Source organism: Trematosphaeria pertusa, assembly GCF_010094035.1.
Source record: "Trematosphaeria pertusa strain CBS 122368 unplaced genomic scaffold BU26scaffold_24, whole genome shotgun sequence".
Classification (NCBI taxonomy): Eukaryota; Fungi; Ascomycota; class Dothideomycetes; order Pleosporales; family Trematosphaeriaceae; genus Trematosphaeria; species Trematosphaeria pertusa.
Genome location: NW_022987235.1, coordinates 616,622 through 640,357, shown reverse-complemented (window position 1 = coordinate 640,357; position 23,736 = coordinate 616,622). Strand labels below are relative to the sequence as shown.

Below are 23,736 nucleotides of genomic sequence, written 5' to 3'. Positions count from 1 at the left end.
AGATAGGCTAAGAGTTATAAATAAGGTTAAAAGAAATAGAGAATATTAGTAAGTAAGCTACTAGTAATAAATAAGTACGCGTCTAGTATAGATACGCGTACTTCTAATAGTAGTATATCTTAAGTATATACTAATTTACTATCTTTACTAGATTCTAATATAATTTAAAGTCTAGCTTATATAAATATAGAGTTGCTAATAGACCTACTACTTTTAAATTTAAGTTACCTCTAGCTCTTATTCGCGATTAGCGCTAATATACTAGTTTTAGTTAAGCTAGGTATTATTTCTTAGTCTAAGTATAGTAGAATACTAATAATCTAACTAAAGCTCTAGCATACTCTCTAAATTACTAACTTATATATAAAGGTATACTAGGTTCTACTAGATATCTAAATAGCCTCTATTAGTTTTCTAGACTTAGTAGTACTAGAGAGTAGTATAATAGTATAGTATAGAGCTTATAAGAAATAGAGATTATCTTAGCTATAAGTAGAGAATTAACTCTCTAGTAAGGTATTTTAGGCCTAGTAAAAAACCTAAACACGATAGCCTATAGCTACGCGAATAAATCTAGCGTTAAAGGTTACATAGTAGAAACTTAGTAGTAGATACTAGCGCTATAGTAATTATAGTAGAATTTCTCTATTACGTGTACTTTCTATAGTACTACCTCTTAAACCTATACTAATTTCTTATATTTACTAGACTTATAACTATACAACTTTTAGATAAATAGTAAGTTAAACTAGTTATCTCTACCTTTTTATCTAATTATAAGTAATTCTAGAAGTTAATAAAGTATATATTTAAATAGTATAAAGAGTTTTAATAGAGTAGTAGGTAGTACTTCTAAGTAGTTACTAATACCTAATTAAGAAGTAGAGTTAAATAAATAGACGTAAAGCTCTTAGTTACCTAAATAATTAAGTAATTATTTACGCAAAGAGAATAGACTAGATATTATAAAGTAGAAGAGAATATAGACGTAAGTATAGTAGTTTAACTATAGTATATTATAGAAAAGAAAACTAAAGAGAATATTATCTAGTATTATAAAGTAGACGTTAGAGTAGATTAAAATTAAGCTAGATATTAACTTTATCTTCTATTAACTAGTTCTCTTTCTCTAAGTCTATAATTCTACCTATTCGAGAACTTTACAAGGTTAGAAAGAAAGAAGAATAGTAAGTTTATCTAGTCTAGTAGTAAGTTCTCTAGATATTAGATAGACTAGCACTAGCTTTATCTTTAGAGTCTTTATAGTTACCTAAGATACTATAGCTTCGACTTCGCGAATCTAGAATATCTTAATTAGTAGTATTCTTAGAGCTACTTCTCTTATACATACTCTATAAAAAATCTTTTTCTTAACTACTACTTTCTACTCTCTTAGCTATATATATTAATTTAATACAGCGCCTCTCTTTATAGAGAGAGAAGACTAGTTACCTAGAATTATAGTAGTAATAAGCTTATCTAGGCGTAGTATTAAAGGTAGAATAGTATATAGAGATATAAAGTAGACGTAGAGTACTCTAGGTACTAGAAACTTAAGAATAATAAGAGAGAACTAGTAAGCACGACTTAACTATTTATATAGTAGTAGAAATATAAATATAATAATAGTTAAAAGTAATATATAGATACGTTAATAATAAGTTTAATTAAATTAGTATTAAGTCTAAAGAAACCTAGGCTATAAATTATATAAATTCTAATTATATAACTATATTACCTAAGAAAGTTTATAAGTACGTTTAGAACTTTAGTTACTATAAGAGTTATTAGAGCTAGCCTTCTATCTTTAGTAGATATAAAAGGTAAAGTAGAGCTTAACTATATTAGACTACTTTAGTTTCTTAAAGTGTTATTTAGACTACTATTTAGAGTTTAGTAGTTCTAGTTAGCTTCTTTATTAAGAGATATAGAGTTACGGCTCTACTATCTCGAGAGTTCGAGAGTATTATCTAGAACGTAGTTTTGTTAATCGCTAGATATAGTAGATAAGTCTTAGAGGTAGAGTATAAAAAATAGTAAAGATAGTTCTATATAAATATTAATATAATATTTAGAAATAAGTTCTACTTATTCTTATTTTAATATCTATTATAGCGTATAAGAGTAAGTAAAAGCTTTAATCTACTTTTATATAGTAAGAGATAACAACTAGAAACGTAGCTTAATCTTAGTATAGCTACTAAAGATAGATAGTTAGTATATATTCGAATAGAAGGCTATCGCAATATATGTAGGTGAAGAATATTAATTTTAGGTAAGAATAGGCAGGTAAAAGCTTCGGGTTACCTTGGCATAGCAGAAAGTACTTATTAGAAGAAGGGACTCGACACTAGACAGTAAAGGTTATGCTGCTAGAGAGAGATAGAACGAATAAGTTCTGTTAAGGTTAAGAATAGTAATATCCCTAAGAATATAAGTAAAGACGAACTTAACGTAGTTATAAAGAAGCGTAACCAGGCGGGTAAATGCTCTGTAGAATAGATGCGTTAATAGAGGAGTAATTCGAACGGGAGAGAATAGACTAAAGATTAATCGCATCTATATACGTCTCTTCCTACACTACTCGCCCGCGCGCTATATCTCTACTACGCTTATCTGCGCTTTCCTAGTACTATTAAGCACGGCTGCAGAAGCAATAGCGCCACTCCTCTTATTATAGGGATGCATGCAGGTATGTTGCGAATCGTATCGAACTATTCTCTTATTATTCCGCCCTTAACGGTGCTCTTCTCTCTAGATGCATGTCTTTTAGGGGCATGCACGCTTCGTACAATAGCTTTAAGGCATGTAAGTGCCGAGTAGCGTAGAACTAGAATATTTTCTAGCATTACGTGCAGGTATTAACTACCCTGTTAAGCAATTAAACGGGTAAGGCGTCTACTATATCTTCTAAGCCTATAAAATTAGAGTTGCTATATAGCCTTCTTGCTACCTGTATATAGTCTTAGGTTTTTTAAGACGATACTTAGAAGGGATATAATAGTCGTGGCATGTTCTTATTTATATAGTAGATTAATAGGTTACAATAACTAATTTATATAGGCTAAGATTATTACCTTCTTGCTCTACACGCGCGTATTAATTCTGTAATTATCTAGCACTAGAAAGTACTATTAGAGAGACTAAACTCGTATTACGCACCCGTTCTATTAAGCTACGTAGTAGTGTCTCTAGTTAGAACGTAATGTTGCCTGCTATTTAGGTCTACTAAGAGCTAGAACCTAGTAACGCAATTCTAGTTCCCGTTTTGCGTCGCCTGTAAGAGTCTCCTTATAACAGGTCGACCGTGTCTTACAGGCTACCTCTAGCCTCTATCGCTAACTCGCTGCCTTAGCGGCCGCCTAAGCGAAAGCCTAACGCCTTTCTACAAGCCGTTACCTCTTCTACAAACACCGCGAACTTCTCCTCGTCCCTCTCCCCGCTACTTATTATACCATGGCGGCCGCTTTCTAGAGATAGCTATTAATTGTTTAATATTCTATCGCGTAGTAAAACTCTATGTATAACATAAAACTGCTAGCGAAAGCAATTACATGTTCTTTCCTACTTAGTTAGATAGGCTAAGGTAATACGTATTCCGCGGTTAATCTGTCTACTATATAACACTATTAGTATACTTTCTCTACATAACGTATTAAGCGTTCTATAAGAGGTAGAGAAATACGTAGAGGTTAAAGCGTTTATAGACGTAGACCTATAAGAAGAGCTAAGTGTTGTATAGCTTAGTACTAAATATTTGTTAGTTCTGCGACGCGGGTAGACCTATTAGGTAGCCTGTAGCGTAACCGGACAGTTCCTACGCAATATGCTAGCAGCTTAATACCTCTAGACTGTTAGGCGGCTGTCTGTTAGGCGGCGGAGAGCGCCAAGAAACTCGCTAAATCGAGAGTACTTTTTTAGCGATATTAAGAATCTTTAGCTTAAAACCCGCGAAGCTAGTAAGGTTGCGAATTAACAAGTTGTTTATTACTGTGTCTATTATATTAGGAAGATTAGCTAGAAAGAAGAAGCCCTTAATATTAGACTTAAATATTAGCCGCATAGCTGTAGCCATAGTCTAAGTAGATAATAGAGAGCGTTTTGCTATACGTGTCTATTACTAGTAGAATAGTCGTCTATATCCTATTAGTTAAGTAGAATAGAGTTAGCCGAGTTTCTGCTAGCCAGGGCTTCTTCTTAGAGATAATAGCTAAAAGGCCCGCGTACTAGAAGGCGACAGTCTAGGTAGAACGCTATTCTAGATAATTCTTCTCGCGGGAGCTAAGCTTTAGAAGAGAGGACGGGTCTAGTTTAAAACATAGTGTTAACCGATAACGTCTAAGACTTGTTAACTAAAGGGAAGGCGGAACAAAGGGAAGGTAGAACGAAGGGAAGGCGGAACGAAGGTATAGGCAAGCAGCTAGTAGCCTATAGAGTAATATACTAGTGTGCCGCCAAGAAGATAGAATATTAGCGGAGGAACTATTAGTCGAGAGGAGCCTGTTAATTAACAGGGTAGTACTACAGAAAGGTAGTGCTACAGCAGAGAAGACTGCTAGAGTGTAGCCTATGTCTGCTAGTAACAATTAGAATAAGAGGTGTAGTTCGTACTAAGAGCGAACTATACGCTAGTAATAAATAGTATATAGAGTATTATAATAGTATATTACTTCGCATCTTAACGCGATATTGCTCTTCTCTTATATTCTTCTTGCTTCTCTATCTATAAGTAATATGCTTCTTTATTAAAAATAAAGTTAAGTATAGTTAATATACCGCCTAACCTAAGTATATTAACATAGTTCGCGACACAGATACATTAGATTGCGAAGAGTTTAAGAAGACTAGGTTAAAATGTAATAACGAGGCTATTTAAGTAAAGAATAAAAGCGGGATAGGTATTATATTTAGCTTAACAACTAGACCTAGAGCTTACTCTAAGTACCTTTCTTAATATTACTATGTTAAAATTAGTATATTTACTTCTAGCCTACTATACGCTAAATTAACCTTCTACTAAGTATAAGAGCTAGGCTAGAGTTATTAAGTAGAATCTAGTAGAGCAACGCGTAGAAATAGCTAATTAATATAAAAAGCGCTAGTTTTAGATTAAGAATTATTACATACCTTTAATTTTCTTATAGATACTTGTTACGTCTAGGTACTTATTACACTAGCACTTAGAAATAATCTTTCTAAGTAGTCTAAGAGAATCTATTTATAGAAAACTTCTATACTTAAAGCGCTTATTAATTTCGTAATTAGAAAGATTATAATATAGGCTCTAACCTATTATAATTATATATAGCGTAGAACTAAATACAAAAATATTAGCCTTAATATAATAAGTATCTCTAGGTCTTCTATAACTCTCTGTAACTACAACAAGTAGTAGAGATCTATCTAGAGAGAAGCTAGTAAAGTCTGCAAGTTTCGCATTAAGGTTTGCATCTAGTAGAATATTAAATATGTTTAGATTACTATAGACTACCCCTCTTATATGCACGAAACAGAGCGCGCTAATAATTTATTGCGCCTATTATATCTTCTACTTGTAGTTAACTTTGTTCGCGTAAATATAACCTCTAAAATTGTAGATACAAATATACTTAAGGCGAATACTAATATTATAGGGCCTAAGGTATTACATAATATTCTTATGTCTACTATGTTTCTTAAAGCGCTTGTAAATGCGCTGTTCTACGTTAATATTAGCTTTGCCCTAACTAAGCAGGGACTTAACAACAGTTTGCGAGGCCTCGTCGAGAAGTATTAGACCTAAAATGCCATGTGCTAGGATGTTGTCCCTAGAAAAGCTAGCAGGAAATTGCAGGATTCCGTTATCCCCCATGGTATGGGTTCGAGAGGCGAGAGGAGTCGAAAGGCGGAGGGATAAAAGCGAGCGTGGGGAGTTCGATGCTGGAGACTAGTTAGCAGAGTAGATTTGTCTCGCATCATCCGAGCACGAAACAGGAGGCGCGCTGGTGAAGACTCGTGGTCGGAGGAATGGGGGCGCAGCAGCCTAGGGGGGCTTAGTAATAAGGTTAAAGCTCTAGCCGCTAGGAAACAGTTCTAGGAGGAACTTTCTTGTCTAGTACTAGCTCTATTAGGCACACGCGCAACTCTCCAATCCTGCTTGCATTAGCACGAAAACGGAATAGGGCGGGGCAAACATTTCCAGCCTAAACCTAGAGTCCGGGACAACGTCGGCCTGAGCGCCACCAACACAGCCTCGTCTGGACCTGCGACTGAGGGGCGTCTTGCATGCTTCCTTCGAGCGTCCGCTCCTGAATACAGTAAAGGGAAGGGGAAGATTCCCTGCCGCTGGGGTCCATGAGACATCAGCCCAGGGACTGTGCCGTTCTCAACCCTTGGCACCCTGCTACGGCCCCGCTGCGGCAGAGGGACCAGGCAGCCATGAAGCGGGGGAGAGAGGGGCTTCGAGTCTTCCTCGCACGACGATGGCAAGCCCGGGTGAACGAAGCGCTTCAGCAGCCTGCTCATGAAGACGGGGCGGCACAGGTTTGATGCTGCGGTCGTGAACCGGCGATGTCTGGGACAGGACCACGGCTCTCGCAAGTTGGGATAGCGTCGGCAATATCCTCTATTTCTGTACCCTCTGAGAGGTCATGCGGCGGGGTATAACCAATTGCAAGCCCGAGAATGCTCAGCCACAGTTCCCTGTCGTGCCTCCGCGAGCTCCAGTCAGGCTGGCCCTCCCAGCTCTCGCCCTATTCGTGCCGGCACCTGTCCGCCCTGGTTTGCGTGTTGGAGAATAGGCGGCGAGGCTGGACACTGCAACTCGCCATTGTGATGTGAAGCAGGAAAGGACGGCCCACAACACGAGGCGACGTGCGCTCAACAACCAGCCGGCTGAAGAAGATAGGGCTGCAGTGGCACAGGAAGCCGTACAGCCACGACTGGATGACACACCTGTGCAATCAGCCGCACCCCACCCCAAGATCCCCACCCAAAGGGAGTTGGGAAGGCACAGTAGAAGCAGCGCACCGCGTTGTCTCGCATTCAGACGCAATTCTTCGGTATAACGCAGTGTGGTATCTTCTTGTATGCCCGCTAACCGGGATAGCTAGGACTAACGTTAACATTCTCGCACAGCGGAGCGAGTTGCCGTGCACGTCACTTCGGCTAGGCTGCCGCGTTTGTGCCCGACCAAACCCCATTCCTACCGCCCCCGTCCACCTCCATGCGAGACAATGCGTCTCTTGCGAACGCGTGTGGAGCGATAATCGAAGACGGGAGCGAACCTGTCACGCTTATCTGACGGCGAAGTGGCTGGGCACGTGGCTGGGGCTGGGGTAGGGTGATGGGTCCAAGCTTCAGCCTCACGAAAGCTGGCCCCACTGAAACCACGATGATACAACCAGCAACCAGCGGACAATCCTGACTCTGAAGTTGCTCCCTGGTAGGACGAATCCCGAAGGCCTATTCTACGCGATCTTGCCTCACCCCCAAACGGCGCTGCCGTCTACTACGCGCCGTTATTACTGCTGCCTACTCCGCGCCGTTATCACTGCTGCCTACTACGGGCCATTATTACTGCTGCCTTCTTCCCATGCGTAGCCTTCGCTGCTTCTGAACGGCACAGCAATACTTCTTTCGCTACGTTCAATTGAGATAGACTCCGACGCCCGCTCGCGCGCAACGACGGATACGGTCGACCACAGCAGCAGCAACCGCCACCTCAAAGAGCGCCAGGGCATGATACTAGGATGAGCGGATACCGAGATCAGCTTCCTCAGGGCTATGACCAGCCGCCTCAAGACTACGACCAGCGTATGCCTACACGAGGGCCTCCACCAGGCGTGGGCTGCGGAAGACCTGTTCAACTTCACCCCATTAAAAGCCCTGGAGGCAACGCCTATGCATTCGGCAACTTGTATGCCTCCTTAGCACAATATATGGATGCTCTTACTGATCTTCGCACAGAGCTGCCGTGTCTCCACAAGATTTCCCGCCCTCGCGGGACGGCTCTGACATCTACATACGGGTCAACCACAACTACGTCCTCTCCGCGCGGCCTTTCGAGGGCTGCCGTCCCGGCGAAATTGGCTTGTCGGATGCGCAGAGAACATGGGCGGGCATCTCGCTCGGTCCTCAAGACGTGGTCACTGTCGAACCTTACGATGCGTTCGCTCAGGGCGGCCAGTCATACCTGGGAAACATTGAAGTTGAGGTTGGGTTTGCCACAAGGAAGACAACTGAAGTGCTGTATGATCAAGAAGAGCTTGGAGCGCTTTTTAAGAAGGTACGTTCGCAGGAATCATCCGCGATATGGTGGTACTGACCTGACAACTTGCAGAACTTCGAGAACCAGGTCCTTGCGCCTGGAGAACAACTGCTCATGGACGTCAAGAACATTGTTCTCAGGTTGTCGATACGGACTGTTCAACTCGTCGATCTATCCATGGAGAAAGCGGAATCCGCCTCTAGGGATTCGCTTAGGGACCCTAATGCCCGAGGTATCCTCACACGGCACACCCAAGCCGACTTCTTCAAGGATGCGCGAACCGACATCAAGCTGAAGGCTTCCAGTAGGCGTCTTGCTGCTAACTCCATTGTTCAGCCTGGGTTTAAATTCGAAGACATGGGCATTGGCGGCCTAGATACCGAATTCAGCGCCATTTTCCGGAGGGCATTCGCTTCTCGCATCTTCCCACCTAGCCTCGTGGAAAAGCTTGGTATCCAGCACGTGCGAGGTATTCTTCTTTTCGGTCCGCCAGGAACTGGCAAGACCTTAATCGCACGCCAGATTGGTAAGATGTTGAATGCCAGAGAGCCTAAAGTTATTAACGGGCCTGAGGTGCTGAACAAGTACGTTGGTCAGTCCGAAGAGAATATCCGAAAACTCTTTGCCGATGCAGAGAAGGAATACAAAGAGAAGGGTGACGAGAGCGGCTTGCATGTTATTATCTTTGATGAACTGGACGCCGTCTGCAAGCAGAGAGGATCTGGCGGAGGCAGCAGCACTGGCGTTGGTGACAGTGTCGTCAATCAACTCCTCTCGAAACTTGACGGCGTGGAGCAGCTAAACAACATTCTTCTCATCGGCATGACTAACAGAATGGACATGATTGACGAAGCGCTGCTGCGTGCTGGTCGTCTTGAAGTTCACATGGAAATCTCCCTTCCAGATATGGTGGGCCGGGCTCAGATCCTAAAGATTCATACAACTAAAATGCGTGCTAACAACGTCATCGACGGCGATGTTAACGTTGAAGAGTTGGCCAAACTAACGAAGAATTTTTCAGGCGCCGAAATCAATGGTCTAGTCAGAGCAGCCTCGTCCTTTGCTTTCAACCGCTATATCAAAGTTGGCACCATGGCTTCTATCAACCCTGACGTAGAAAATATAAAGGTAAGTGACTCTTTATTTGAGTTGGCTTGCATTGCATCGAAGGGTAGATTTCAGCTATAAAAACGCGGCATTTCGCAAGGCCTCACGCAGATTCTTTGCTAGCCATAGTCGTTGACACCCCTCTGGATGAGCTTAGCTAACCTGATTGTCCAACATAGGTCAACCGCCTTGACTTCCTGAATGCACTCGAAGAGGTAAAGCCGCTATTTGGTGCAGCAGAAGAGGAACTCGGGAAACGTCTACTCGACGGCATCGTGCATTTCTCTCCATTTATCAACGACATACTCGGGGAAGCAAGGCTCTATATCAACCAGGTCCGTAAGGGCTCAACAGCAGTTCTCTCTGTTGCCCTACACGGGCCACCAGGTAGCGGCAAGACCGCACTGGCGGCGAAAATGGCCATCGACTCGGAATTTCCGTTCATTAAACTCATATCGCCTGAGGACATGATTGGCTTTAGTGAGATGCAGAAGGTACAGCAGCTTGATAAGACTTTCCAAGATGCATACAAGAGCCCTCTCAGCATCGTTGTTATTGACAACATTGAATTGCTCATCGACTGGGTGCCCATTGGAGCGCTCTTCAGCAATAGGGTACTGGTGGCACTCAAAGTTCTGCTTGCGAAGCAGCCGCCCAAGGTAAGCTAAAAGCTGGCACCTACCTCAGGGCTTGAAGGCGCTCAGACTGACAAGCACAGGATCGCCGCCTGTTGATTTTCGCGACTACGACCGAGCGGTCGGTGCTTAATCAGCTGGATCTGTTCAGCCGGTTCGATGCAGAGATCGCAGTGCCAAACGTCAACACGCAAGCCGAGCTCGCGCACATCTTACAGGGCTCGGGAGCATTTTCAGATCGCGATCAGCAGCGTGCTATCAGAGAGATTCAGGAATCTACAGGCAGCGCAGAGATAGGGGTCGGCATCAAGAAGATCTTGACGGCCATTAAGACGGCCAAGGAGGACCAGGACGTGCCTGGCCGCTTCGTTAGAGTCATGTCTCAAGCTATTGCAGCCAACAGAAGCTTGTACACGTGAGCACAGCATTGGATTGTGGTTCCACTCGGCCTCAAGGCCTCGAGCCTCTTTTGCGCTCCCGGCAGGGACTAGACATTGGGAAAGCTACGCATACAAAGATAGACAGAATGGAAGCGCAGCACTGCCCCCGTGCTACTAGGTTAGACCAAATTATTTCAAGGCGTCAAAGCCTACAGCTTCAAGCGACCCGTTGGGCGCATTGTGGTATACTCCGACAAGCCTTGGTATAACACGGGGACTCCTTCGACTTTCTTGACATCGTGGAACATCATAATACCTCCCACCCCAGCTACGATGCTGGCCAACGCGACAAAAAGACCGGTCGCCCATGACGGTCTGTGGTATCTATTGTAATGCCACATGTAGAAGCAAAGAGCGATTTGAAGAAAGTATTCCACACGTTCATCCAGACGACAAAGTCCATCTTCCAGCTTTTAGTGGGTGGTGCGTGGATTCCGGTAGGCGGAGGGTCCGGTATCTTAGCGTGCGGAATCGGTACTGCCGGATCTTCGGAGCTGACAGTCGAAGCAGACGCATCTTCAGGTAGATGATCTGAGCCAGGGAGGCGAAGCCATCCTCGATGGATCCCAGCCAGTCTTCTTATGCCGGTCTGCTTGCGCTTTGGGCCACCGATCCGCCACCATCCCCACCAGTACAGATCGCGGAATCTCCAAGGAGCAAGACCGAAGCCAGTAACGCAGAAGAGCTCGTTAAGAATCTGTAAGTCTATCTCTATCCAAATCCTTCGCGGCGATTGTAAGTCATTGCAGTCTGGATGGCACATGGCGGGGGCAGCGTTGCAGAGGAGAAGGAACAGCATACCGCCCCATGCGACCACGTTCAAGCAGTATAGAGTGATGAGGAAACCGGCTGGTGTGAGAAACCATTTCCAGAACGCTTTAAGTCCGATCGCGGTGGATGTCGTCCAAGGGACTTTGGGGGGAGGTCTGTAACCGTACGTGGCCTACAAGAGGGTCAGATGTGGTTGCGAGCATGGTGATGAGCAAGCCTACCTTTCGCGTAACGGGCTGAGGCCGCATCTCCATACTCTTCGCGGATTCCTTGGTGACTTCTGCACCCTGCATCGCCTCCTTCGTAACTAGGTGGTTTCGAGAGAACCTCCCCGGGCGGAGTGTCCCGTGTTGGATATGCGCTCATCTCTTCTTCTGTCACTGCTGGGAATGGCTCCGTTCCCCTCGCCCTCAATAAATTCGACGAGCTTGTGCCCTTCCTCAAACCTATCAAATGGCCCATGCCGTGATGGAATTCTTCGTATGATGCGGCAATACTGGCGAGTTTGGTCTGACCGAGAATTTCGTTGGCGATGAGCCAATCCCTCCCTATGCGATACTTTCACACACTTGGGGTCCGGACACTGAGGAGGTCACTTTTGATGACCTGACCAATGGCTGTAGCATGGCCAAACCTGGCTATGAGAAGATCCGGTTCTGCGGAGCACAAGCTGGACAAGATGGCTTGCAATACTTTTGGATTGACACCTGTTGCATTAACAAAGCAAACAAGGCCGAGCTCTCGCAGGCTATCAACTCCATGTTTTCCTGGTACCGCAACGCGACTCGGTGTTACGTCTACCTGTCGGATGTTTCGACGGCTAAGGGGAAAGCTAGCGACGGACCCTCCGAATTTACTTGGGAGCCGGCTTTTCGAGTCAGCAGATGGTTCACTCGTGGTTGGACACTCCAAGAGCTTCTTGCGCCAAGTTCGGTCGAATTCTTTTCCTGGGAACGCAGGCGACTTGGTGACAAGAATTCTCTGAGGCGCCAGATTCACGAGATTACGGTTATTCCTGAGTTAGCGCTTGAAGGAGCCCCTTTGTCTCAGTTTAGCGTTAATGAGCGATTGTTATGGATAAAACACCGCCAGCCTAAGCTTGAAGAAGATAGAGCGTACTCTTTACTCGGCATTTTTAGGGTGTATGTAGCTCCTATCTACGGCGAAGGGATAGCAAGCGCTTTCAAACGGCTTCGAGAGGAAATCGGCAAGCTGGAGCAATGTATCCAGGACTTACACCTCACCGATCCCCGGGATGATAAGAAGCGCATCGAGGACACCAAGGGTGGCTTGCTGAAGGACGCATACCGCTGGATCCTCAAAACCCCCGACTTCTAACGATGGCGTGACGACCCGCGGATCCGCCTACTATAATCAAGGGCGATCCCGGGAAGGGCAAGACGATGCTGCTATGCGGCATTGTGAACGAGCTAAAGAAGTCGATACCTAATACGGATCTCCTGTTCTACTTCTTGTGCTAGGCTACAGACTCGCGGATTAACAACGCTACGGCCGTGCTACGAGGTCTATTGTACATGCTTGTTAATTAGTAGTTATTGCTTGTCTCGCATATTCGGAACAAGCACGACTACGCAGGCAAAGCGCTCTTCGAGGATGCTAATGCCTGGGTTACCTTGTTCGAGATCTTTACAGACATTCTGCAAGACCCTAGCTTAAACAACACGTACGATCTCCTAGTTAATAACTCGAGATGCATTTGCTACTAGTAAAGTTGCGCTGGAAAGCGTCGATCGTTAGGTGTGCGAGCTGAACTGCGAGCAACGTGGCGCATTAACACTGGCGGAACTTAGTGTTAGGTTGTAGAGTCTGAGCTAAAACTGGGCATACGTATTAGAATTAAGCATCCAGCCAGTTACTAAAGTTCTGGCGAGAGACATATTGATCTTGGCTGAAGGAGGGGGACGAGAGTAAAGGGCCTGATTATCCCTCTTCGGGACGGCTAGAAACCTGTCGGCGCTGCCGAGGAATTAGTCTAGCAGCTGGTAGTTATCCTCGAATCGCCAAAAGGTGACGCCACGGGTATTTCTGCAAAGTAGCGCGACTGTGTGTTTTCTAGCTACGGGCTTCCGACCCTAAAGCTTCTCTGCACCTGCCGTGCCGTTAGAAAACCGAATGTGTTGTAATGGCAGAATCTTCTAATCCAAGAGCCACTCGTCCTTTTGACTGGGAATGCAGATGTACTTTCTATAAGACAGACCCTGAGCATCCATCAATGCCCGACGACCATGGCGCCTTGGGCCGCCATTCTAGATGCAGTCTGAGATCGAACTCATCCCGATCGTTTCTAGCTAATGCAGTAGGCTGCGGAAAAGGCCAGTGCGTTAGCACCATACAAGACGGAAACAGCCTCTTATCGCGCCAGCCGGGCACCCCGGCCACGTTCCGTCGAGCCCTGCATCTAGTGGAATGCCACGGATAGCGTGCCTACTTGTCCGGGGTCCCAATATAGCATGTGCGGCCTGCCCGACATCCCCTACTTCGCTGCAGCTCGTTCTCTATTTGTCAGTTCGTGCTCACCTTGCCAACCCAATTCGTTCTTTTGATTCGTGAAGCTGCAAGCTGATTGACGCGGATCCAGCCAGAGACGGCCTTTCCTGCCTGGCTCGTCCTCAATACTATCTGGTCCCTCCATCCTCTTCCCCTCCCCCTCCCTCTCCCCTTCCCCTTCCTCGTCACTCTACACAACAAACGTTTCTGTATTAAACTACATCAACCTCTCCCATCCCTAGCAGCCATGGCCATGTACTAGCTCTTCATCGTCTGCGCCATCGCCCTCATCGGCGTCCGTGCCGACGACCTGTCCGATTTCTCCAACAATCTAGCCACAGACATAGGCCCTCTTCTCGCCCTTTTCGGAGAGTCCATGACCCGGCAGTACCTGAGCGAGAGCACGGACTTTCTGGACTATTTCATCTTCGCCATGGCTCCGATCGGCATCCTCACTACCATCGTCTCCACCATTCGGGTATGTGGAAACCCATCTCTCCGGGCCTTCATCGGCAGGTCTTAGGAAGGCGATGGCGTTGTCGAGGCCGAACTCTGCACGTCCACGAGCCGCGATGTGTGCGAGCTGTTTTACAAAGGCGGCATCACGCGTGTTCTCGGCCAGCCAAACGTCCTCGAACTCGTCCATGTTCCGCGCCTACACTCTCCAGACGAGGTAGGGTTGTACCCCTTCAAGTATTACCTCAAGGAGTACTGTTGTCGGGAAAGCTCCGACGGGACCGAATGGAGAGAAAGCCCTGTCGCCAATGGCTATTCTCTCATCTCCCTAGTCCCCCGAAACCCCGGAAGGAATTCGCTCAAAAGCCCAATCTCTCGCTCAACGTCGGCATCAAAAGACAGAACGACTGGGTATTCTTCGCTATTGCTGTCGTGGGGCTTGTCCTGCAAGCCGGAGTCGTCGCTTTTGCCGGAGTCAGTGTTTGGATTCTCAGATGGAATATTAACGCGGAGACGCTGGCCGCCAGGGACTACGCACCAGCCATGTCCATCACTGGCACCATCCTCATGTGTGGCGGCATGTGGAGCTGCGCCGCTCTGATTGGAGAGACGACGGACGAACGTCGATTCATACGCCCACGGGAATCCGCCTCAAATAGTCACCTTTACTGGCTCCAGCCCAAGCAAGACGTTGGCGGCCAAACCTTTGATGCGTTTGCTTATGTCAACAAGGCAAAGGACAAGACAAAGGACAACGCAAAGGGCAAGACAGACGAAGATCCTCTCCTTTACTGGACGTTATCGATCAAGGACCTCGAAAGGAAGTTCGAGCCACATACCATCGCCGCTGTCGCGACCGTGCTGGTCGGCTACATCATGCAGTTCATCGGCCTACGTGGAATGAAGGCCTGGGTCTCTCTCGCCCAGTTGGGTATTACTCTTGTTATGAGCGTCTGCGTGGACTCCTCCGTGTGCAGCGCCTTGGCAGGGACGCGAACAAGCTCGTCTCACAGCCTGATCGGGACGTAGAGGACAAGCATGACCAGCTTAACCTGGTATCAGGCCATGAGCTCGACTGGCTAGCATTTGAGATTGCCCTGTTAGAATCGCATGAGGGATCGTCCTGGCACATCGTCGGCACATCCGGCTACCGCAGGGGGGCTGAAGAAACACAGAGCAGCGATTCAAAGCGCAGTGACCAGCTCAACTGCAACGACTTGCCCCGAATCCGTACGCGACTCGCCCATTTAACCGGCCATCATCCCTCCCACCCCTTAGACGATTCAGAATGTAAGAACTAGGAAGATGCATGCGTTAGAGTACGTGCGAAAGCACGCCAGCTCTCTAGCGCCATTCTAGCCGCGGCCAGTCTAATCAAGAAGGAGCTAGTAACGAAGGAAATTAAGCTTTACCTTCAAGCAGCCGCCTCAGTCGAGGGTAGTCAAGCAACTGCTCCAATCGAGGTCATTCTCAAAGCGCCAGGCGAGATCGGTCGGACCATCGACTCCGCACAAGTTGAGGCAATCCTCGGTCTGTGGTTGTGGACTTTGACTCGACAAATACGCGCCAAGAAGGTCCCAATCACGAGGATTGTGTATGCTGGTTCTGAGAACTGGAACGCTGAAGCGAACGTACGGGACATGGACCTCTGGCTAGGCCCTAACACAGTGACATTTAAAAAGGGAACGGTCATTCTCGAGAAGGACGGTATTTACGGCCTTGCCACCCAATGGGAAGCCGAAACCGGCAAGACAAACTGGAAGCCTACAGCATCGAATAAGAACCGACCGCAGCGGTTCTGCGGATGGAATTCTCTAAGACCAAGTACTGCAGATTTCAAAGACATTGTGGAGGGCAAAGGCGATGGTATCGCGCTCGTCCTCCACGGCCCGTCTGGTAGTGGCAAAACATTGAGGGCTGAAGCCGTTTCGGAGCGTCTCCGGGTCCCACTGTACTCTATGAGCTTGCCTTCTCGTGGCGCGCTGTTCTCCTCCTGGATGAGGCAGACGCTCTACTTGAGGAACGTCATCGTGGGGACACGAAACGAAACGCTCTGGTATCAACCCTTCTGCCTTCACTTGAGCAGTATCAGGGTGTGATAATCATTACGACGAATCATGTAGATCGGTTCGACAAGGCTTTAAGCTCCCGGGTCCATCTTTTCATCCCATATCAGCCACTCGGTCGCAAGGAAAGACAACGCCTATGTGATTTCTACATCTCTCGAGCTACGAACGAGACTACCACGTTGGGCAAGCGCGACCTGGAGGTTCTAGGCTTAGAAGGTAAGTTTGCATCTATAGTTCATTACACTAGCTTGACTAAACTAGCATAGATAAAGAATATAACCAAGGTTGCCCATTAATTACAATCCGGTTCTCGCCGGCTAGTGTCCCCGGCCGAGAAAAGAAAGACAAAGAGGATTCTCCTAGGCATAGTTTTCTGTATGCATTGCTAAGCATTAGTATCGACTAGGGCAACTAGAGTCTACACCTTACCCACCCATGTTGCTACTTCGTCTATCTGTTCTACCTTTCCACCTATTCCTAATGCATCTATGCAAGATAGATGCGTGCTCTCGTCTATTTCAAAGCTTAATTAATAGCAGAATCCGGGACAGCTGCTGTAGTTACCTATTACGAGCTGTTCTCTTAACTAAGACCGAGGCGTACTTTCGTACGGGGAGGCAAGGGGTATGCTTTAGACGTAGATTATTTAGTAACAAAGAGGTAACGTACTTCACCATCGAACCGCCCACACCATCGAACCGCCCACGATTTCTTGGCAAGGAAAATCAACGAAAATCAACAAGCTTTTCTTAAATAACTAAGCGAAACCTTAATATTTTTCTATAGAAATTTATAGATCTATTCTTTATAGTATCTTACACCTTATACTAAAGTTATACTAAGATATATTACGTAATTAAAAAGCTATACGTATTTTACTAACTTTTAAGAAAAATCTACTTTACTTCTAGTAAGTACTATTATAGCTTAATAATAATCTATAAAACTTATAGTATATAGTATTTAGAACCTAATAAAGGTTTCTAGAAAACTTCTATAGCGCTAGCTCTTCTAAGTATAGCGTAATAAGAGATAGAAATTAGAAAACTTTCTTCTTAGAGCTTTCTTCTTCTAACTATATATATATATAGTTAATCTAGCTATATAAACTTATTATTTTATATATTATAGTTAGTTTTAACTATATAGAGCTTATTAACTAATAATATAGTAGCTTTAAGTAGTTATTTAAAAGTAAAGCCTTTTTAGTAGTATAGTATAGAAAGATAGAAAGATACTAAAACTATTTTAAAATTATTACTTCTAAATATATAAAAAACTTATAGTATATATAATCTTATAATATATAACTTTATATAGCTAGATTATTAATATATATATATAGTTAGAGAAGAAAACTCTAGAAAGACTTCTTATAAATTTCTATCTCTTATTACGCTATATCTAGACAAGCTAGCGCTATAGAAATTTTCTAGAAACCTTTATTACGTTATAAATACTATATACTATAAGTTTTATAGATTATTATAGAGATATAATACTACTAACTAGAAGTAAACTAGATTTTTCTTAAAAGTTACTTAAATATATATAGCTTTTTAATTATATAATATATCTTATTACAACTTTAATATAAGGTGTAACATACTATAAAGAATATATATATAAATTTTTATAGAAAGATATTACGGTTTCGCTTAGTTATTTAAGAAGAACGGGTTGATTTTCGTTGATTTTCGTTGCTAAGAAATTGTAGACGGTTTAATAGTATAGACAGTTTAATAGTAAAGTACGTTAGTAGTAGTAAATTAGAATTCTTTTTAGAGAAATAAGCTATAGTTACGCTAGTATATTCTAGAAATAGAAGCTTCTAAGTAATTAACTAGTAGAGTTTCTTCTTAGAATTAATAGTAGAGATTTTCTTTTTATTAGTAATAAGCTAATTAACCTTATAAATACTAAGAGATCTAATTATAATATCTTTTCTATACGCGTTAATTATAAAGATAATAGCGCTAACTATATTAACGTTAAGCCTAGTCTTTAGGCATATTTTTTATAAAATAGGTAGCTTTTTTAGCTTATAAAGTAACCTAGTAGATAAGCTAAGACTCTTAAGCTACCTATCTATCTTATATAGATTTTCTTAAAGCTACTAGTACTATAATTCTTTCTTCTCTTATTATATTACTCTTAGCTTTTCTATAACTAATATTAAGGTATTATAGTAATTAGTATTAGCTTAGTAAGCTACTTAAGCTTTAGTAGAGAATTAAGATAATTATATAAAGATAAACGCGTTACGTTTATAATTAATTAATTAATTAGTATCTAGCTATATTAGTATATACTACTTATAGTTAACCTAAACGTTAGCTTCTTTAAGTAGCTTATATCTAATTATTATATTATAGTAGCTAGTATTATAATATATAAAGTAAGTATATATTTAGTAGCTTTCTAGTACTAAATTAGCTTTAAAGTATTTATCTATCTAGCTATTAGGTTATCTATTATAACTAGCTAGAGAAATAGATTCTATATATAATAACTTAATATAAAGGTTTTTTTAAAGAGTCTAAAGGTACTTTAGGTATACTAGAACGTAACTACCTACTCTAGTATTAATTAAGCCTCTAAGCTTAATAGTAAGACTATTTATAGATATTTAGTAAAGTAGAGTAAATATAGAACTACTAAATAGCTTTTTACGTAGATTTATTACTCTAGTAGATAGCTCTAGAGAAAAGACTTCTTCTAGAGCTAGACTTTTTCTAAATTATTAGATTTATATTCTAACATATTATTCTTAGATACTTATAGCTCTATAAGCTTTATAGACTTTACTAGCTTCTCTAGGTTAACGTTCTTAATAGCTTTCTATATAGTAGAAGCGCTTAAGTAATTATAGCTTATATAGCTAGGTTACTAGTATTAGAAGTAGATAATTAGCTTCTTAATTACTAGAGCTTTATTAGGTGCTAGTAGAAAGCCTAGAAGAGTACTAGACGCGTAACGTAGTATTAACGTAAGCGTGTTACGCTTTTTAACCTTTCTAGATACGTAAGCTTCTTCTAGAGTAAGCTCTTAGATAAAATCTTTAGTAAAGTCTATATATTAATTATAATTATTTATATACTAATATTAATATATACCTATCTATATACGTAGATTTATAAAAAGCTTCTTATAGAATTTCTTTATCTATTAGTTTATTAAAAGCTAACGCTTCTATATAAAGTAGAAGAAATTAATCTAGAAGTATATAAAGTTAGTAGTATTTTAATAATATAGCTTCTAGAAATTATAGTAGATATTTAACTTTTTATATAGGTTTCTATAGCTTTTCTTTAGCTAATTAATTATATATTTATAGAAAATTAGCTTACTACTATTTCTTAGAGTATATAGAATTATAGAGAAAGTCTAGTATATATTTTTTATAGTCTACGTATATATATAGATAATAATAGTTTTCTTAGTCTTTTCTACTATCTCTTCTATATACTAGTCTTAATTAGCTTAAAGCTTATCTTATAACTTATCTCTTTATTATTTAAAAGTAATAACTTTACTATCTAATAGTAAGAAAAAGTCTAGAAACTTAGTAGAAAGTCTTATTTAGCTCTCTAAGCGTTACTTAGTTACTAGTAGTATAGTAAGTATATATATAGTTAGATAAGAACCTAGAATTAAGTTATCTAGTAGTAATATACTAGTCTTATATATATATAGTATTTAATTTAATATACTTTATAAGTAAGCTAGCTCTATAAGTAAGTTAGCTACTTTTACTAAGCCTCTACTAAAAAGCTACTATCTTATTCTAATTTTTCTAGCTCTAAGCTACTTAAGATAAATCTAGATAAGCTATTTAACTTATCTATATTATCTTTAACTACCTAGCACGTTTATACGTTATACTCTAGCTTATTATAGCGTCTATAGCGTTACTAAGCTAGCTAGCTATTATGTACTACTACCTCTTTGCGCTACTTCTTACTCTTATTCTAATTTATAGCTTCTCTTTAAGTAACTAGCTATAAGCTAGCTTTAATTATAAGAGTATTCTCTTTCTAAATCTACTTTCTTTTACGTAAATTACGCTTCTTTTTCTATACGTTAGCTACTTAAAGCTAGGTAACTTTAGACTTTATAAGTACTAGCTAATACACTATTAGCTTATTACCTTTCTTAAGCTAATTAAGTAACTTAATAATATAAGTTAGTAATAAATTAAGGTACTATATAATCTTTAATTAAATTAGAGTTAATTAGAATCTTACTTTAATAAGATTACTAGGTATTTTATACTTCTAGATAGTAGTATTAGTAGTAGAGAGTATTAGTATACGTAATTAAACTTTAAGCTTTAATACTACTAAATCTAGGTTAAATAGAACTAAGCTAGTATTTTTAAATTCTACTCTAATATTATTATCTATAATTAACGCGTAAAAAGCTACGTAAAATATAGGTAGAAACTTAGTTTTTATAACGTAGTTAATATAGCTATATATTAGAATCTTAACTTAGTAGTTATATACTATCTTTAATAGTAAGAAGTAGCTAATATTAAGTAGCTATAGAAGATATAATAAATATACTAGTATATAGAAAGCTATAATTTTATTCTTCTTATAGTACTACTAGAATTTAATAGAGCTATAGCTTTTATAGCTATCTAAAATTAGTAGATAATATACGCCTATAATATAACTCTTAGTATACGTGTTAAAGTACTTTAACTATATAATACTTACTTTATTTATTATCTAGCTACTTTTAGAGATAGCTATAACCTAGTTACGTAGTAGCTAGCTACTCTTATACTACGCTAAGAAGTAGTTCTTACTTATAATAATAAGAAATAGTAGAACCTATATATTATCTACTACTCTTACTATTATAATTACTAAAATCTACTTATAATTACCTAGTTAAAGACTCTTTAGTTATAATTATCTCTTAGAGCTAAGTAACTACTATCTAAAGTAATATTATTTCTATTATAAAGCTAGATTTATTAAAATTATACGTATCTTTATTAGTAATACTATACTTTATTTTTATATTACCTACTAGGTTAAACTATACCTAAATAATTATAGAATCTTCTTACTTTACTCTCTAATAGTTATACTAGTAATTAAGCCGAGTTTTAAGCTTAGAACGGTGCGTAATAAAGTAGTTTAGCTAGTTCTTACCTATAACCTTTTCTCTCTACTTAGTAAGTAGCTTATTAGCTATATCTTAAATAGTAGTAAGCTAAGAGGTAAATTCTTACGCGTCTAGGTTAAGTATATACTTAACTATTATCTACTCTTTATTCTTTATAAGCTTTATTAAATTAGATATCTTTTTATATTATAAAGTAACTTTATTATATTAGTTATATAGTATTAATTAGTAGACTCTATATATAGCTATAACGCGTTACCTACTTTAAATTTAGCTAGTCTAGAGAGTATAAAGAGTAAGCTATATTCTAGCTTTATAAAAGAATAATTCTATATATATAGCTAAACTTATAGTAGTTAAGATAATTTTTAGTAGAGACTTAGTAAAAGTAGCTAACTTACTTATATAGCTAGCTTACTTATAAAGTACGTTATAAGATATATTATATATTAAGTTAATAGAGTAGATAGTATTTAGCTTCTAGAGTAAGATTATAATTATACTTATAGCTATTAAATCTTTACTAAAGTAGTATTTTTTTTTTACTATAAATTCTAATACTCTATATATATAGTATCTTCTTTAGTAAGTACGTTAGTAGTAATCTAGTAATATATATAGGTTTATTATTTAAGTATCTAGCGTATAAATAATTAGCTAACTAGTCTATTAATAATTTTATCTAGCTTTTCTAGAAAAAGCTCTTAGAGCTTCTTTATAAAGATAGAGAGTATATAAAAGCTATTAGTAGTAGATAGTCTAGATATTATAGAGCTTTTACGTAGCTATATAAGCTTCTATACTAAGTTATTATTCTAATTTTTATTAGTTATTATATTATAACGTACTTTACTATTAAACTATCTATACTATTAAACTACCTAAAAATACTAAGTCTCTACTAAATACTACTATCTCTATTATAAAGCTCTCTATAAACGTATAAGAGCTAGCTCTATAGTCTCTACTACTATAAGCGTCTCTAAACACCTAGCTAGGTAAGTTAGCTATAGGTAGTACTATCTTTATAAGCTATAAGAATAAGAGATACTAGTAGAGTAGGTTAGGTTAAATTTAGCTATCTAAAGGTAAGAAGTAGAAGAATACTCTAAGAGCTCTCTATATATATAAGGTATCTATACTAAGACGCTAGGTAGAGTTATATAACTTAGGTAGAGCTAAGTTAGACTATTATATTACCCTCTCTTATAGAGAGGGCTTATCTCTAAGCTCTAAAATACGTCTTCTAGGTCTCTCTTCTTCTAAAACTTCTACGTTATACTCTTAACTATCTCTTTTAGCTTATAGTAAGTATATTTATATTAGTTTTAAACTAGAAGCGCTTTTATAGCTACTACCTTCTCTCTAGTTACTTTATTCTTATAGAGATTTAAGCTAGAAGGCTTATTTCTACGTCTATAGGGCGGCTTTATTATAGACTCTTTTCTTAGTAGCGCCTTCGCGTTACTCTTATGTCTTCTATTCTTATAAGTTTTAAATTCTCTACTATCTTCTCTAGAGTCTTCTTTTTTTTATACGCCTTAATCTAAGTATCTAATTATAATAGTAGCTCTAGCTTATCTAGGTATACTATATAAAGGTCTTTTACCTTATAGAGAGTGTTAATAAAGCCTATAGTATTATACTAGGTAGAGTTAGAATTATAAGTAACCTATATAGCGCGGTATTAAAGATAATTTTAATAAAGATAGCTATCTAGAATTTTATATATAGGCTATTCTAGATTACTATTAACTTTAATAGGTAGCTACTTAGGCTCTACCTACTCTAGTAATAGCTCTAAGGCTTTTCTTAGCTAATTAGTGTAAAAGACGTTGTGTATATGTATATACGTAGATAGCTAGAGCTAGAAGAAGTAACTCTTTATAGTAATAATTAGGTAAGAGCTATATATCTATTAATTAAGCTTTATACTAGGCTAATTTATTAAAAAGCTATAAGGTTTAATATAGATAAGGTTGCCTACTATAAAATTAGGTTCTTAGCGCTTTTTGTTTACTTAGAGCGCCTACCTAGCTTACGCTTTTATAAGATTACTTTGTGTAATTTTAGTAGCTTTTTCTATAGCGTTATATTACTTCTTAGTAAAATTCTAAGCTTTCTAGCATAAGAGACACTTACGTAGAGTAGAGGCTTTTATTATATACTTCTTCTAATTCTAGTAGTATATTAGCTAGTGTTTAAATTTAATTTTGTACGCTATTAGTTCTATAGTTTTATATAGTAACGTAGCTTATACCTAGTCTATATAGAGTAGAAGGTCTAACTAATTATTCTAGTAGTAGTTAATAAATAGACGTAGACGCTAATTAAGATATTAATTAATAATCTCTATATTT

The 23,736-nt window shown here is 40.0% G+C and overlaps 5 protein-coding genes across 5 annotated transcripts; 3 read left to right on the top strand and 2 right to left on the bottom strand.

The window, feature by feature from the left end:
• Nucleotides 1-5,284: 5,284 nt before the first annotated feature.
• Nucleotides 5,285-5,527, bottom strand: BU26DRAFT_440690 (uncharacterized protein; the record flags this gene model as incomplete). Its single annotated transcript, XM_033824409.1, has 1 exon — nt 5,285-5,527. A coding segment is annotated over one exon (243 nt), but the record flags the coding sequence as incomplete, so codon positions are not given.
• A 2,269-nt stretch (nt 5,528-7,796) lies between these two features.
• BU26DRAFT_535388 (AAA-domain-containing protein) lies at nt 7,797-10,409 on the top strand (the record flags this gene model as incomplete). Its single annotated transcript, XM_033831284.1, has 5 exons — nt 7,797-7,897; nt 7,948-8,266; nt 8,321-9,376; nt 9,535-10,014; nt 10,074-10,409. 5 exons carry the CDS (start codon nt 7,797-7,799, stop codon nt 10,407-10,409), a joined length of 2,292 nt encoding a protein of 763 aa, XP_033676498.1.
• A 170-nt stretch (nt 10,410-10,579) lies between these two features.
• Nucleotides 10,580-11,494, bottom strand: BU26DRAFT_586106 (uncharacterized protein; the record flags this gene model as incomplete). Its single annotated transcript, XM_033834650.1, has 3 exons — nt 10,580-10,754; nt 10,808-11,373; nt 11,423-11,494. The coding sequence occupies 3 exons, from the start codon at nt 11,492-11,494 to the stop codon at nt 10,580-10,582; spliced, it is 813 nt and encodes a 270-aa protein (XP_033676497.1).
• Nucleotides 11,495-11,654: 160 nt separating this feature from the next.
• On the top strand, nt 11,655-12,539 carry BU26DRAFT_535386 (uncharacterized protein; the record flags this gene model as incomplete). The annotated part of the gene is made up of 2 exons (XM_033831283.1): nt 11,655-11,681; nt 11,721-12,539. The coding sequence occupies 2 exons, from the start codon at nt 11,655-11,657 to the stop codon at nt 12,537-12,539; spliced, it is 846 nt and encodes a 281-aa protein (XP_033676496.1).
• A 1,133-nt stretch (nt 12,540-13,672) lies between these two features.
• Nucleotides 13,673-15,194, top strand: BU26DRAFT_535385 (uncharacterized protein; the record flags this gene model as incomplete). The annotated part of the gene is made up of 4 exons (XM_033831282.1): nt 13,673-13,723; nt 13,972-14,187; nt 14,233-14,496; nt 14,532-15,194. The coding sequence occupies 4 exons, from the start codon at nt 13,673-13,675 to the stop codon at nt 15,192-15,194; spliced, it is 1,194 nt and encodes a 397-aa protein (XP_033676495.1).
• Between the last annotated feature and the right edge of the window lie 8,542 nt (nt 15,195-23,736).